The sequence below is a fragment of the Microcaecilia unicolor genome, unplaced genomic scaffold, assembly GCF_901765095.1.
Source record: "Microcaecilia unicolor unplaced genomic scaffold, aMicUni1.1, whole genome shotgun sequence".
Taxonomy (NCBI): domain Eukaryota; kingdom Metazoa; phylum Chordata; class Amphibia; order Gymnophiona; family Siphonopidae; genus Microcaecilia; species Microcaecilia unicolor.
The window spans coordinates 69218-86712 of NW_021963819.1; the positions used below are offsets into that span (position 1 = coordinate 69218).

Sequence of the window (17495 nt, forward strand, 5' to 3'; positions counted from 1 at the left end):
GCTGCCTACAGAGATGGTCTCCCCCAATTTCTATATCTCTACCACTGGAGTGACATTTGACTTAGGAAGCAGACAGACTGTGAAATCTATAGGACCCCTAAAGCAATCAATGTTGACAAAGCAAAGACTGTGTCATAATCTGGTCAAAAATGACTTCAAGGTTATTGTATAGATGGTACTATATCCCCAACAACACATCAGTCGTATATATAAAACTGGGAATGACTTGTGCTGGAGAAAGCATGGGGAACGAGGAACCTTCTACCAGTATCAGGCGAGTTCCCACCCGGACAATTCCCACTTAAGGGGACAATTCCCACCAAGGACTCCCCCCCCCCCCCCCTGACATTTCCCATCCTCCCTAGCCTGTAGCTTCTTTCTTGTATCGGGTCCCATAAGTCCTGGTGGAGCTTTTTTTTTTTACGGCATCTGAAATAAAGAGGTTAGAGCAGCATATGGATGTACACAGAGGACGTATAATAATGGAATAACTTTTCATAGGTAGAGTAGTAATTTGTTATAAATCATAATCAGACTGTCATTTTGAGGGGCTGAATTAGGTTGAAACCTAGTTTGGAGAGGTGTAGGGGGAGCATTGCTCCCCCCCCCCCCCCCCCCCGCATGAACGGCACTTTGTATTTATCTATTTATATATTTACTTATTTATGGCATTTAGATCCCAGATTAAACATGAATTAGGTTGAAACCTAGTTTGGGGGGGGTGTGAGGGGGCATTGCCCCCCCCCACATGAACTGCATGTCTGGAAGGGGGAAGGGGTGTGTAAAATATAATGTTGTTGGGGGGGGGTGAAGGTATACTGACCCCCCCAAACGATGTGGAAGAGAAAAGGGAGGGAGATTGTTTGTCCTACTGTTTTTTTTTTGGGGGGGGGGGGTTATGAGTGGGAATTGTCCTCCCTGGTGTGGTGGGAATTGGTTCAGTGGGAATTGTCCAGATGCAAATTGGTGGGTGGGAACTGACCTAGAACCCTCTTCTACCATATATGGTGGATATGCCCCAAAGTATGGGCCTTCTAGCAGGAACTGCTGGATAAGCTGCAGCAAATCACATTTTCTTACCTGCTAAATATTGCCTACTACATTTTAAGATACCATGTGTACAGAATGAAATTCAAAAACTAGCCAATCATTTGTTTACAGCTGGTAAATTGGCACTAGCAGCTAATTGGAAACAAGAAAACACACCCTGCCTGAACACAGTTTTGAGAAAACTTTGTCATTAAGCAAATCAAGTTAACATGGGCGAATAAGCCCAGATTTATAAAATATGGGATTAATATACATCCTGGAGAGAGAGCCAAAGACAGCTACATAAAGTAGATTTATGAGCAACTGGCAACTTAATGATGGACCTTCTGAACATGGAGAAATACTTTGCATTTAGGGGAAGGGGAGAATAGGGAGGGATGGAGATATTGTGATATCACAATGGATGTATATCGCGATCAATTCAGTAAGATGTCTTTTGTGTCGCCTTGATAATTTTCAATATGTTTGAAGCTCTGGTCTCTGCCAAATGGTACAGGGCTGTTCATTTTTTTTTTTTTTTTTACTTATTATTGCACTTTAAACAATAAAAGGAAAAAAAATGCACCTTTTGGATCTTTCAATAAATTGCTTCCTCATTAAAGAGACCTTCAAAATTATTTCATCTGCCTTCCCGTTAGTGGCCGACTACATTTCTGTGTTGGTGTAGTCTCTCTGCTTTCACCATTTACGTTTTCCCCAAGATAATGGGACCTCTTGCAAAAAGTATAATTATTAAAATGTTATTTGACACCCCCCTGTGGTGCTAATCTCAAAGAATGTTAATCTCATTAGTTGCAATGTATTGTCTAACTGAATTTCAGTGCTGTTAAATGTGAATATTTTTGATCCTGTTTCTTGGTAGTCCTATTAGGTTTTAATTTGCTATTCTCAAGTTTACCTCATTTAGAGGCCCTTTTACTAAGCTGCGTAGGCACTTATGCATGCCCAATGCGCATCAATTTTGAGTTACCGCCCGGCTCCGCATGGCCCTTGCGGTAATTTAATTTTTGATGTGCACCCGCTACGTGCGCTGGAAAATATTTTTTTCTGGCACAAGGGTGGTAGTCGGCATTTTACATGCGTAGACCATTACCGTGTGAGACCTTACCGCTGGATCAATGGCTCAGACCCAAAATGGACATGCAGCAATTTTCATTTTGCCGCACGTCCATTTTGAGCAAAAATTTTAAAAAGGCATTTTTTACAGGTGCGCTGAAAAATGATTATGCACATGCCCAAAACACGGGTCTACACTACCACATGCCATTTTTCAGCACACCTTTGTAAAAGGACCCCTTATTGTATTTATGTTTAAATTTGGTCATTGTTACTATTGTTATGCTGTTAACAAAAATTGTAAGTTTTATGTTAGGCTGTACCTGCTGCACACCGCCTTGGGTGAATCTCTTCATAAGGGTGGTTAAAAAAAATCCCAATAAATAAATCTCCAAACCAAAAAAAAAAAAAAACTCTTAATACTTGTGCATTGAAAAGTTTCAAACACATTATCTAACATTTATTTTATTCGCACTGATTTAGCTACTTGATTAGTTTAGCTCACCTTGTCAGGATTTTAACAAATGAACCTTGGCACAGTCCCAGACACTTTCTGTACAGTCAGAGTAACACATGACTCAAAAAGTCCATGGTATGAAAAATATAGGGGGGGGGGGGGGGGGGGGTCTTGTATGCCACACTATGCACAGAAGCAAAAGCAGCCTTTCATTGTGGTTCTATTCTGAAATACGAAAGCATCACAGGTGGAAGACAGAAAGGCTCCATACAGAATAAGACCTTTAAAAAGGAGCTTCCCAGACTCTGTATCCACCACAAAACAGGCAAGATGCCTATGAGATGCCTGGTCACCAGCTGGAGAGGGGACAGGAGCAAAGAGGGAGAGATGCTGAACTATTTTTGTGGGCACGGGGAAAAGAGAAGGTAAAATGCTGGTCTATGTACGGCTGTGGCTTGGGGGTGGGGGGGGGGGGGGGGTAGAAGGTAAAGTGCTGGACCATGTGTGGGAAGTGTTCTGATAATTTTAGCACTATGTAAGTGTGCTTTGAGACGAAAAAGGTTGAGCTTAGTGCATGGTGCAGCCAGTAGATATGTTAAATGACACATTTACTCTATGCCCAAAAGATTAAAGCTCATAAAAATAATATTAAACTCATAAAAATACACATAAAGAAACCTATCTTTTAAAATATTATTTTGTAACCTAATAGTCTAAGCAAAGGGGTTTGATAAATTTGTTTGTTTTTGGAGGGAGTTTGCAGAAGTAAATCTACTGAAATAAAACAGCACCACCTTCTGGATTTAAGAAACCCATTCAATACTCAGCTAATGTGAGGATAAGCCAAAGGTTCTGCAATATCATTAAGTCTATGGTAATACTCGATTGTAAGGCAAAAGTAAAAACTTACCCTGAAACTGAGGTTTAACATCCCAGGTTTGTGATGCAAATCCACCAAAAATGAATCCTTCAGAGTCTTTTAAAACCAACAGGCAGGGGCCTTGGTTCACAATCTGCCCACACAGCCTGGAAAAGCTTTCGCCATGAACCTGAGAGGAGAAGATTAGCCGCCACCGATGCTGCAGCTCGGTGGGAAGGTGCGAGTTGATGTACATGACAGACGGGAAATCCAAGAGGCTAATGAATGCCGTCCGTTTCGTGCCTTTGCACTTTGGGACTAAGTTTTCTACCTCTGTCTGATTCTCTATATGGGACTGAAGGACTGAGAGGCTATGTGTAACAATAACACTGAGAAACGTTGAGATCAGCGGCGTTTTGAAGATCCAGTTCTCAATGGCGTTTCTTTCCCAAGTGGAATGTATGGGCTGCGATCCTGTAAGCTCCTGTCGGTCTAAAACATCAGAACCAGTAATGCAACACTGCCCATAGTATCACTGAAAACTTAGGGGCCCTTTTACTAAGCCGCGAAGGCGCCTACGTGCACCCAATGCACGTCAATTTGGAGTTACCACCCAGCTACCATGTGGCCCTTGCAGTAACTTCAATTTAATGCGTGTCCACTACACGCACTGCGTGCTGGAAAATGTTCTTTTCTGGCGCGTGGCAGAAACCGGGTGGTAATCGTCATTCTACTGCGTAGACGATTACCGCATGGTTAACGTGTGAGACCTTACCACTAAGTCAATGGCTGGCGGTAAAGTCTCAGAGCCAAAATGGATGAGTGCCAATTTTTATTTTGCCACACATCCAATTTCAGCAAAACTTTTTAAAAAGGCCTTTTTTACAGGCATGCTGAAAATGGATCTGCGCGCACCCAAAACACGAGCCTACACTAGCACCACCCATTTTTCCGCACACCTTAGTAAACGGACCCATTAGAGGTATTGACACAGTTAAAGTATATTCTCTCCACAAATCAATTACTTGTGCTCAGTCTGGGAGGAAATTCTACATATGGCACATTAAAAATCGACGCCATAAAACCACATGGTTAGTGCAATTCTATAAACCGCCTAAAGTTAGGCAAAGTTTATAGAATATGCTCATGTGCCATTCCTACGCTTAAAATTTAGGCGCACCAATTTAAGTCACCGAAAACCAGGCCTAAATACCTGCGCCTAAGTTAAGCGCAGATCAGGTGTATTCTATAATAGTGCGCATAGTTTTTTGAAATGCCCACAACCCGCCCATGGCTGCGCCCTCTTTTTGACTGTGCACATTAGAATTTACGTGTACCGCTTTCTTAGAATACGTTTAGAAAGTTGTGCGTGTAAATTCTAATTAAAAACAATTAGAGCCGCTAATTGGTTAAGTACCAATTATCAGCACTGATTAGCTTGATGATCAATTAAGCTGTGTGCGCAATTTGGCCACGCGGCCAAATTAGCGTACATAACTTAAGGCGCCATTTAAAGAATTTAGGGGTTTGTGCTTTCTGATGGTTAGACCTGAATTGAATGAAATTACACCTCAGTAGGTAATGAAAGAAGCATGCACATCGTTGCTGCCCAATTTCCACAGCTGCATCTCTGCACGCATAAAATCACAGTACATACGCTTGCAAATGAGATCTTATGCCACCTATGAAAACTAAGGTTTCAGTTGGGAGAGGTCTGGCAGTAATATACTTCAGTAGTAAGCAACAGCAGTCCCACCACCTGTCCGTACACAATTGCTTACCTGGAGATCTCAGTTCTAACAGCAACTGTGCAGCCAAGACCTTTCCCCCAGCAACATAGTCCTGAGTGTTTTCAAGGTTCCAGCCTTTCATAAGCTTCTTGTGTTTTAGGAGGTACACCACAGACATGATCAAATCCTCAGTAAACTAGATAAGATGAGAGCTGTGTCACCGTCTCTCTGGATTTGTGATATCAGTACATATCAGCAATTCCAGGGATATTTTGCATTTAACACTGGTTAGTATCTAAGAAAATCAGTGCCCTATACCAATATTAGCTCTCGATACACCACATTTAGACTGCTGTATTAAAGCAGTTCAGGCAAACTGATCACCCTGGGCCAGGGAAAGTTAACAGCAAGTAAATAACTTTTAAGGATTGACTGAAATCTTTCATAGGAAACTTTGGAACCAATATCCAGTGGGAGCAAGGTACAGAAAATGGGGGGGGGGGGGGCAGTGAAGAAGGCAAACTACAATAAGGGTCAAGAATGAATGAATTTGCAGGTTTCTTACACTCGGTTCATACAACTGCTCACGTCGCCAATTGGGTTTTTTGCAGCAACACTGACTACCAGAGCTGCATTTTAAGATCACAGTGCCCTTGACCTATCTATTACACATTTTTACTTTGCTGTTAAACTGGATTTGACAATAGCTTTTAGGACAACAAATATTAAAGCAAAGGTCAAAAGACAGCGAATTAGCAATCCCTGCTTTACCTCCTGGACTTGTCTTTCTTTCACAATCTCACTGCCATCACCCAAAATCATTCTGGAGACAATATAACTTTTTTCTTCCGCTGTTCCTCGTAGCAACTCTGAAAGAAACACTGTGAACTGTTCCTTGGAGATCTGTTCACTCAGACCAGATGCCTTTGCACTCACACGGATGCTTCTCATTCCATCGTACAGTCTGACTGTCATAGACTCTGGAAAGCCTTTGAAAACAAAGGCCTATCAAAAAAAAAAAAAAGTGATTTAATTACCAAAAACAGGGCAAACTACAGGTATAAAACTATTCATTTCTGCTTGTTACAATTTTGTTTTGAAACAAAATCAGCAACTTCTTTTTAAATCAGTGTTTTGAAATTGAAAAAAAAAGAGAGAGTAAAGGTCTACAGGATACAAGAACACATTGTATCAGACTGTTGTATATAAAAAGTTTGCGAGCACACACTGATGTACTGTGTTTATAAAAAAAAAAAAAAAAACTACTAATAAGAAAAAGAAAATATCTGGGACATAGGCGCCCGTATAAGAGGCTTGGGGAGAGCCCAGCTGTGACCTTCGCGGCAGCCCCGCCTGCCTCCCTCTCCAAACGTACCCCCAGACTCCCGACGACGAAATCTTCTGCTGCCGCCGCTTCTATTGAGCAGCGCAGCAGCAGCCAGGAACAACACCTACGCTCATCCGCTGCCGGAGCCAGCACAACATAAGAAGAAAAAGAAGTGCGGGGCCGCAGCAGCGTTCAGACATGCGCTGTCGGCTCTGCCGGTCTCTGCTCCGTGACGTCAATTTCCCGTTCCAGGGGCAGAGGACTGGCAGAGCCGACAGCGCATGTCTGAACGCTGCTGTGGCCCCGCGCTTCTTTTTCTTCTTCTGTCAGCGCTGCTGTAAAGAGGCCCGGGCCGGAGGGAGAGAAGAGAACGTGTGGAAACGGTAGGAGGAGAGAGAAGGAGAGCAAGGGACATGAACAAGAGCAGTGGACAGCCAGAGAGCGATAGGGAAAGAAAGAGGGGACATGGAAAAAAGCAGGGGAGAGCCAGAAAGAGATGGGGACAGAAAGAGGGGCCATGGAAAAGAGCAGCAGAGAGCCAGGGACATGGAAAAAAGCAGGGGAGAGAAAGAGGGGACATGGGCAGGAGAGAGAGAGAAGCTGCTGGGGAGAAACTGGGGGAGACCCTAGCTGTCAGACTGAGAAATGCTGGCTGGATGAAAGGAGGGAGAAAGAGGAAAAATGCTGGAAGGAGGGGGCAGAATGAGGGAAGACGCTGGTAGGGAGGGAAAGAGGAAAAACACTGGAAGGATGGGGTGAGAGAGTACATGCTGAATGGAAAAGGGTCAAGAGAGAACTGTCTAGAAGGAAGGGGAGTTAGAGGAAGACAATGGAAGAGGATAATGGGTGGAAGGATGGAGAGAGAAAGAGGGATGACACTGGATGGAATGGTAGGAGAGAAAGAGGGAAGGTGCTGAACATGGATGGAGGGGAGGGAAGTATATGCACATGGATGGAGAGGAGTGAGGAGAAATGCTGGATATGGATGGAGGGTAAACTGTTGAATTTAAGAGCTGGATCGGGATACTGAAGGATAGGGACAGGGCTACAGATGGTAGACAGGACACATAAGGACACAGGAGGATGGTGGACATGGTGAGAGAAAAAATATCAAATGGAAAGAAGACACTGCATAAAACAGAAGACACTGGGACCAAAGCAAATAGAAAAACCAAATGATCAGACAACAAAGGTAGAAAAAAGTATTTTATTCAGAATTTATTAACTGGAATATGTCAGCTTTTGGAAATGTGCATCTGTGATATTTTGCATGTAAGTTTCAATTTTTCTAGTATTACTGCATGCTGAGTCTGACTTCTTGAGGTAACTTTCCAGTTCAGTATTTTGCCTTCATATCTGTTGTGTCATGTGTTTTTCATGCGTGATCAAGGTGCAGTATCCTGCTAGCGTGTAGCATTTGCAGCCCTTTTTGTCTTGTTTTTTTTACGAGGTAGTGTATTGGTGTTTTAGAGCCTGGTATAATTACAGTTCTGCCTTTCCACGCATAAGGTTGTGCTCGTCCTGTCCTTGGAATTAGTGCTGTTATGGTTTGGTAAGGTTATGAGTGTGTTTTTGCACAAGTTTGTGTATAGTGTTTTGCAGTGGCTTTCTGAGGTGGCACCAAATCATCAGAAAGGGTTTTAGAGCCTAAATCATGAAACACTACCTCTTGAAGGATCTACATATAGCCGTTCATAAAAGGAGCTCATTGTGAACACTTTCCACCCTAAAAGGGTGTTTTGTGGCTCTACATGAGAATTGTGATATTATGATCCCTTGTTTCATATTGTTGACGGTCTGCATTTTCCGTATGGGTGGTATATTGGTGTATTAGGTCTGCCCAGTGTAATATTTATGGTACAGTAAGGTTCTGAGTGTGTTTTTGCACAAATTTGTGCATAGTGTTTTGCAGTTGAGCAATTGTGGTTAGTACATGCTTTGAGCAACCACTTTATTCTTTGACATATGATACATATTTAATATCTAAATTTAATAAAAGGTATTGTGACTTATTTTTACTTATTTTTTTCTGTGTTGTCAGACAATTATGGATGTAAGCCCCGCCCCTGGCCCCACCCCTAACCCCGCCCCATTTAGCCTCCCCAAACAGTTGGGCCACCGACCGCCTATGGTTATACATAAAGGAGGCAATTCTGTAAGTTGTCCCTCTGTTTAGGCATCTCAAGTGCTGCAGGGTGAGAGCCAGTCATAGTCGTGGCAGGGGAGGGAATGTAAAGGCAGAAAATGACCAAAGGAATGTAAAGGATAAGAGGCACTGGAAGAAAAGTGCCTGAAGAGTGAAGGGATCAGAGATAGGATTGGCCTAACCATTATACAAGACTAGGTGTTTGACAAGGGCTGCAGCTTTGAGATGGGCAGCAAAAAGCAGCTACTGTTAAAGATTAGTGATAGCCTTGACAGCTACATAAACTCAAACCAACCATTAGCCTCTACTTTTATGCATATGGAAGATTGGAAATTCCTAACACACCACTTATTCAGGTAAATGGTGTAAGAACATAAGAATAGCCATATTGGGTCAGACCAATGGTCCATCTAGCCCAGTATCCTGCTTCCAACAATGGCCAATCCAGGTCACAAGTACCTGGCAGAAACCCAAATAGTAGCAACATTCCATGTAGAAACCCAAAGAATAGCAAGATTCTGGAATCCTAAAGAGTGACAAGATTCCATGCAGAATCTCAAAGAGTAGCAACATTCCATGCTACCAATCCCGGGGCAAGCAGCGGCTTCCCAATGTCTATCTCAATAGCAGACTATGGACATTTTCTTCAGGAACTTGTCCAAACCCGGAGGAGTGGCCTAGTGGTTAGGGTGGTGGACTCTGGTCCTGGGGAACTGAGGAACTGAGTTGGATTCCCACTTCAGGCACAGGCAGCTCCTTGTGACTCTAGGCAAGTCACTTAACCCTCCATTGCCCCATGTAAGCCGCATTGAGCCTGCCATGAGTGGGAAAGCGCAGGGTACAAATGTAACTAAAATAAAATAAAGTCACCACATTCTCCAGCAACAAGTTCCACAGCTTAACTATTCACTGAGTGAAATATTTCCCCTTATTAGTTTTAAAAGTATTTCCATGTAATTTCATTGTGTCCCATGGTCTTTGTACTTTTGGAAAGAGTGAAAAATTGTTGCACTTCTACCCATTCTACACAACTCAGAATTTTATAGGCCTCAATCATATCCCCCCCCCCCCCCCCCCCCACACACACACACACACACATCTCTTTTTCAAGCTGAAGAGCCTTAACCTCTTTAGCTTTTCCTCATACAAGAGGAGTTACATCTCCTTTATCATTCTGGTCACTCTTCTTTGAACTTTTTCTAATTCCGCTATATTTTTGTTTAGATACGGCGACCAGAACTGAATGCAGTACTCAAGGTGAGGTCACACCATGGAGCAATACAGAAGCATTATAATATTCTTTGGAGTGGAGGAGTGGCCTAGTGGTTAGGGTGGTGGACTCTGGTCCTGGGGAACTGAGGAACTGAGTTCGATTCCCACTTCAGGCACAGGCAGCTCCTTGTGACTCTGGGCAAGTCACTTAACCCTCCATTGCCCCAGGGACAAATAAGTACCTGTATACAATATGTAAGCGCACTGAGCCTGCCATGAGTGGGAAAGCGCGGGGTACAAATGTAACAAAAATAAAAAGTGTTCTCATTATGTATATAAGTTTTATATATATATATATATATTTATTTATTCAAGACTTGATATACTGCTGAAGCTGATGGACAGACCATAACAGTTTACAAACAAAATAAAAAGCATAGGAAAGAACTACAAAATTCAATAGGAAAGAAACCATGCACACAAGGGAACTAATTAAAATAGCATTCACAATCGGGGCTAACATTTATACTGCCAACTCCCAGGTACCCACACCAGAGAGGGCTGCCTCACTCACTATAGTATGCCTTTTGGAAAAACCACGCTTTTTTAAAATTAGTTTTGCTGCGTATAGTGAGAGGCAGAGAGAATTCCAAAGTTGGGAAGCAACAAAGAAAAAAGCACTATGACGTGTTATCTCTAGATGGGCAGAGTGTGGTTCTAGTAGTACCATATGGTGATCGTTAATAGATCGCAAGACACGAACTGAACGTATGGTACAGTCTGTGAGGAAAGATACAAGGGAGTGCCCCGATGAAAAGCTTTTAAAGCCAGAAATAATGTTTTGAATTGAATGCAATAAACCACCGCTAGCCAGTGGTGATCCTTCAGAGTGGATGATCAGATCAAATTTCCGTACTTGACAGAGGAGACGAACAGCTGTATTCGAGAAGCGAATTGGATATCCCTAAATTAATGATATTGCAATAGTCCAAACGGGACATAAAAAAGGAAAGGATTAGAGAGTGAATGTATCGCCATTGAATAAAGAACGTACTGATCTTAACTGACACAAAAGAAAAAACTGGGATTTACAGAGCGCAGAGATGAACTTTTGGAGCTGTCTTCTTGGTTTGCCAAACTCAAGCTGCTGCTTTTCCCACTTTTCTGAAGGTCCTTAACATTATCTGTCTTTTAGAAAAGAAGCACAACACAGCAGACAGAGCCTCTGATCAAGCCGCGCTAGTGGTTCCTGCACGGCAATCCCGACGGAGCCCGCTTTGTCAGCATTACCGCACTGGAAGTCACTAGCATGGCTTGATAAAAGAGGCCCTACGTGCCTTGTTGTAAATTTTACCATCTTAGAGGAAACTTCTGTAAGAGGTGCCTATATTTAGGCGCCAAGAATACACCTATTTAGCGACTATTCGATAAAATAAAAAGTAGGCACCTAGATTGGGGAGATACATGCATAAATTATATTTTTATATACCGCCCTTAAGCCCAAAGCTATTGAAGTGCTGTCCATTCAGGTCTAGTAGGTATTTTTTGTTGCTGGAGGGTTCACAATCTGAATTTGTACTGGAGTTAATTCAGGGGTCCATTTACAAAGGCGCGCTGAAAAATGGCTTGAGGTAGTGTAAGCGTGGGTTTTGGGCACACGCCAATCCATTTTTTAGTGCGCCTGTAAAAAAGGCCTTTTTTTCCCCCCGAAAATGGACGTGCGGCAAAATGAAAATTGACGCGCATCCATTTTGGGCCTGAGATCTTACTGCCAGCCATCGACCTAGCCGTAAAGACTCACGCGGTAACTGGGCAGTAATGACCTACACACACCAAATGCCACTTGGCGCATGTCCGTTACGTGCAAACGAAAATGAAAAATATTTTTCAGACGCAGATATCGGACGCGCGCCAAAAATGAAATTACTGCAAGACCCATGTGGTAGTCGGGCGGTAACTCCATTTTGGCATGTGTTGGGCGCGCATAGATACTTATGCGGCTTGGTAAAAGGGCCCCTCAGGTTTCCCATATCCAAAAAAGCACAGAAGTACCCAGTGGATACAGATGTTAAGTAGTAACTGAAGCCAAAGATTTGCAGGTACAAATTCATACTGAATGTGAAGTAATCTAGTGCTACAAGCAGGGCCATCTGGCTCTTACCTTCAGCTGCTGCAGGTTCACCGTTTTTCTAGAAGCCTTTTCATTTTTTTCTCCAGACAAGCTGTCAAATGCTTCATCAATCTCTTTCTGTTCTTCTGGAAGAAATCTTAAAAGGCATTTCTGATAGGAGCTGCTTTCTACATTCCCCATCTTTCCTGATATCTGAGGGAATCCTACAGAGTACAGCAAACAAAACAAACAAAAATAAATAAAAATAAAAAAAAGACATGAGCAAAAAAAAAAAAACACCCCAACAGAGAAACAGATGATCCAGTAAAACAGGCAATCTACTGAGTGCTGCTTTGATTCTTCCACCCACAGACAAGTAAAAAAAAAGCAGAGGGTGGTAGGAAAGGTAACAACTGTGGAAAAAAACAATGATCCCTCTGCACAGGGCCAGCCCAAGGGAAGATGCCACCTGAGGTGGAGCTAACATGCTGCCCTCCTCCCGGGCTGAGATGCCACCCCCCCCCCCCTCGTAGTATTTTACCTCACAGTGACGTTCCAAACCCAGCAATTCCCATATGCTGCCCTGCCGCCGGTGGCACTCACCTCTTCCCTTTACTGCGGCTGGCTGAGCCTCTGACGAAACAGGAAGTTACATCAGAGAAGCGCCACAGTAAAGGGAAAAGGCAGGTGCCGGCGGCAGTAGAGCATGTATGGGAATCGCTGCCGCTGCTGGGTTTGAAATGTCACCGTGAGGTGAAATGCAGCGAAGGGGGAGATGTCGCTCCTGATGAGTGCCACCTGAGGCCCCCTTAATGGTCGGGCCGCCCCTGCCTCTGCATGTATATTAGTGCATGCATTTGTACCTGTGTTGCCTGTGCACATGTATCCGTCTGTCCTAGAGGAGAGTGAAGAAGGGCAGTTTGAATAGAGCAGTTTACTTAGGCACCTTGAATGAAACTAACCTGCATTTATGAGCAGCCTGTACGTCAGGCTGCAGCTGCTTGGGAAAGACAGCTCACTGCTTGTGAGACTTATTCTTTGGGCTGCATTGCACTAACCAAACAGGGAAAACATTGGACTGTTCCTGCTGGTTTCATGTTAAGCCCCTAATGCAGCCCTTGGCCATGTTGGGCGGTTAGAGGAAAGTTATACGCTGATTTTATGTATGTGCATTGAATAAATTTTGTTTTGTTTTACCACGAGGGTCTGCTTTTCCTTTCCCAGACCCAACTGTATTAACCTCTCAACATCAGAAGCCAGGCTAAAAGATTGGGCATCTAAATGGCACATTTGTAATGCTTCTATCAATCCATGATGTAACGTCGCCTTGAGTATTAAGCACAGTTCTTCTTGTCACCCCATCTCAAAAACCAGTACATATATCAGAACTAGAATAGGACAACCAAAATGATAAAGGGCTCCCTTACCAACAAAGGTGGAACATATTAGCATTCTTCAGCATGGAGAAGATCAACTGAGATGGATACGACAGAGAGCTCTAAAATCATGTATTGGGTGGAATAAATATGGAACTTTTATTTACGCCTTCAAAGCAGAAGCCTGAACATACAAGTCCGGAGCAATAGCCTTAAAAACCACTGGAACAAAGAAACTAAGGATACTGTTGTAGCATTTTATTTTTAAAGGGGAGAACACTATAAAATGAGAAAATTAAAAAAGAAGAAGAATTATTGCCAGGGTCAAAAGTTTGCTTCAGGTATGGAAACGGTTTTAAATAACATTTTGGAAGCCCTCCAGTGACAGGAACTTATCTACTGTGCCTGAATGTAACTTACCTCGAGCTACCACTGAAATGCCATGAGCAAGAGCAAAATCCAAATCTGGTTCCATGAATATTGAACAATGGATATTTATTTGCACGCATTGAAGTTAAAAAGTTTTGCTCTGGCTTGAGACTCAAATAGCCCTTGTACACCGGCATCCTACTGAACATTGAATACTGCACCAGCTACAATTTACATAAAGCTAAGTTTATACTATTTCATCTATTAGATGCAGAGATTGTTCCTGATGTTCTCTGATTAGATAGTGGTGTGGCGGTAGGGTGTGCTATGATGGTGATACAGGTGATTTTACATATCTCGAGCCTTCGAGTCACGGTGAAACACCAAAAAAAACTGAGCACATTTTAAAAAATGTTTTCATAAACGTTTGGTTTGAAGTTGATTTTTTATAGTAGTTAATTTACTTATTTTTAGTTTCCTTTGGTTTCCGTAACATTTTGTAGTGCACTAATTGGGAGCCGAATAACTTCTTAAACCCAGGATTAGCTTTGTCTTAGTTAAATTTTAATGCCAAGAAGTGTAGAGTGATGCACTTAGGGTGCAAAAACCCGAAAGAGAGATACTGGATAGGAGGGGAGAGATTAGTAAGCTCGACTCAGGAGAGACCTTGGGGTGTTGGTGTCTGAGGATATGAAGGTGAAGAAACAATGTGACAAGGCGACGGCCATGGCCACAAGGATGCTAGGCTGCATAGGAAAGGGGTATAACTAGCAGAAGAAAGGACATGTTGATGCCCCTCTACAAGTCGTTGGTGAAGCCCCACTTGGAGTATTGTGTTCAGTTTTGGAGGCCATATCTAGCTAAGGATGTAAAAAGACTGGAAGCAGTGTAAAGAAAAGCTATGAAAATGGTATGTGATTAAAATTGCAAACCTGAACATGTATACTTTGAAGGAATGGAGGAACAGGGGTGACATGATACAGACGTTCAAATATTTGAAAGGTATTAATCCGCAAACAAACCTTTTCTGGAGATGGGAAGGTGGTAGAACTAGAGGACATGAATTGAGGTTGAAGGGGAGCAGACTCAGGAGTAATGTCAGGAAGTATTTTTTCACGGAGAGAGTGGTAGATACATGGAATGCCCTCCTGCGGGAGGTGGTGGAGATGAAAACGGTAATGGAATTCAAACATGCATGGGACAAACACAAAGGAATCCTGTTTAGAAGGAATGGATCCAAAGAATTTTAGCAGAGATTGGGTGGCGACGCTGCTAATTGGGAAGCGAAACTGGTGCTAGGCAGACTTCTACGGTCTATGCCCTGATCGTGACTGAATAGATAGGGATGGCCTTGAGTGTAAATTTTAAGGGGCTTCGACGTTAGTTTCAGAACTTTTAGTACAAGAAGAGTGCTGGGCAGACTTATACAGTCTGTGCCCCGAGAATGGCAAGGACAAATCAAACTCGGATATATATTTATATAAAGTATCGCATATCAAGTGAGTTTATTGCATTGGGCAGACTGGATGGACCGTACAGGTCTTTATCTGCCGTCACTTACTATGTTACCATTATTGTGTTCAGTTCTGGTCACCATATCTCAAAAAAGATATAGCAGAATTAGAAAAGGTTCAAAGAAGAGCAACTAACATGATAAAGGGGATGGAACGCCTCTCATATGAGGAAAGGCTAAAGAGGTTAGGGCTCTTCAGCTTGGAAGAGACAGATGAGGGGAGATATGATTGAGGTCTACAAAATCCTGAGTGGTGTAGAACGAGTAGAAGTAAATTGATTTTTTACTCGTTCCGATAGTACAAAGACTAGGGGACACTCGAGGAAGTTGCATGGAAATACTTTTAAAACAAATAGGAGGAAATATTTTTTCACTCAACAAATAGTTAAGCTCTGGAACTCTTTGCCAGAGAATGTGGTAACAAGGTTAGCGTATCTGGATTTAAAAAAAGGTTTGGACAAATTCCTGGAGGAAAAGTCCATAGTCTGCTATCGAGGCAGACATGGGAAGCAACTGCTTGCCCTGGGATTTGTAGTATGGAGTGTTACCACAATTTGGGTTTCTGCCAGGTACTTGTGACCTGACTTGGCCACTGTTTGGAAGACAGGATACTGGGCTAGATGGACCATTGGTCTGACCTAGGATGGACACTCTTATGGACAAGGGAAGAGGAAAACAGCCTTAGTAAATCAGGCTCTAAAGAAGCTGAAGTACACCTCAGAACTGTCCCCCCCCCCCCCCCCCATTCCTCACTTCAGTGGAGATAAATGTGGGGGGGAGGGGGGACAGTGAGACAGTTCTCAGTGGCTGTATCCTATATTCAAAGAAATTTTCAAGGCCTGACTTATGCCATTCCAATTTATGATACTATGATACGTGGGGATGAAACTTGAAGGACAACTATTACATAAATGATTTTTTGTTTTGTAATTTCATAACTTTGTTTCTGGTTCTAATAAACTGCACCTCTTCTGTGCTTTCCTTTATCTCTCCTTGACCTGTACTGCAATACAAGTACCACTTTGTTCCGTAATCTATTTTCAGAATGCCAAAGCAGTGTTTTGAGTAGTTAAACCTGTAATTGCCAGTTAGCTTGTTTACAGCTGATGGTTAACAGACTGTTATGAGTTAACAAAAAAGAAAAGGTAACACCCCTGCAAACAGGGTTTCCATACTGTCTCGTTCATCTATAATTTTCTGGCTAATGAAATTATTTTTAATAAGGGAGATCTCTCTTTGTGCTAGGACTAGAAGGTTTTTTCACCATAAAATCAAAGCAACCTAGCTATACAGGAAATGACCATCTCAAGGAATCCTGAAAGACAGTCACTGACCCTGAAAGAAGGGCAAGATAAGAACAAGGCAAATACACAAAGGCCTGACAATAGAACAGTGGTCTTCATTAATTTTTAAGCTGGGGCCACTTTGGATTTTAATGAGCTAAAGGACAGCGGCCAACTATCTCCCCATGCAGGGCCATGACACTGCTGACCAGTGTATGTCAACGACATCCATCCCTACCAGCTGACCTTCAAACTTCATTGGGGGGGGGGGGGGGTATCCTCAAGGTTGTGAGCATTTCCAAATACATTCTCTTGTCTATTGAGAAATGCCTTGTTCTTCGAGTATTCAGCTGTTCCCCCCATCCGCTCTCCCCTTTCTGTCCTGAGTCTGGGTAGACAGGCAAAGCAAAAGGGGGGGGGGGGGAACCCCAGAAAGAAAACAGGGGCCGCCCCAGGGGTCTCCAGAGGCACCACTGGCTTCTGAGTCTTGATTGAAGAACACAGTTAGAATATGACCAGATCTAGGGTCACTGGCTAGTGAGCTGATGGAAAATACTAAGCAAAGAATAACACCTGAGTAAAATGGTATAACTATTACAGACTTCAACCTGTAGGATCTCTCAAACAATCAGTAGAGGAATAGTGACTGGTCAGCACTAGCTGGCAATTGTGTTTGCTGTTCTTGAATGTTTTCGTGGATGGATAAGTAAAGCTAGAAATAAGGTAGCTAGGCTACTGGTTAAGGGAAAAAAGTGGTGGACACCTCACAGGACACTTCTCAACACAGCATAACTGTCAGTTGAATACACAAATCTGATTATTATTATTATTATTATTTATTGCATTTGTATCCCACATTTTTCCCACCTATTTGCAGGCTCAAAGTGGCTTACATAATGTTGTTAAGTAGAGAGGTGTGGTAGCCGTGTTAGTCCACTCTTAAAGGTTATCAACAGAAATCAAACAAAATAAAATATGGAAAAGATCATGTAATCATCTTATTTTCT

The 17495-nt window shown here is 42.7% G+C and overlaps 1 protein-coding gene across 3 annotated transcripts in view; it reads right to left on the minus strand.

The window, feature by feature from the left end:
- Nucleotides 1-17495, minus strand: part of LOC115459666 (MTOR-associated protein MEAK7-like) — a 45085-nt gene that overhangs the window by 22163 nt on the left and 5427 nt on the right. For 2 of the 3 annotated variants that reach the window (XM_030189473.1, XM_030189474.1), the window contains 4 exons: nucleotides 11999-12171; nucleotides 5924-6157; nucleotides 5204-5348; nucleotides 3474-3914 (listed from right to left, as the gene is read on the minus strand). In XM_030189473.1, coding sequence (XP_030045333.1) covers nucleotides 3474-3914; nucleotides 5204-5348; nucleotides 5924-6157; nucleotides 11999-12148 — 970 coding nt within the window. In that variant the 5' untranslated portion in view covers nucleotides 12149-12171. The remainder of the gene's footprint in view (nucleotides 1-3473; nucleotides 3915-5203; nucleotides 5349-5923; nucleotides 6158-11998; nucleotides 12172-17495) is intronic. The other variant, XM_030189475.1, reaches the window with a different exon arrangement.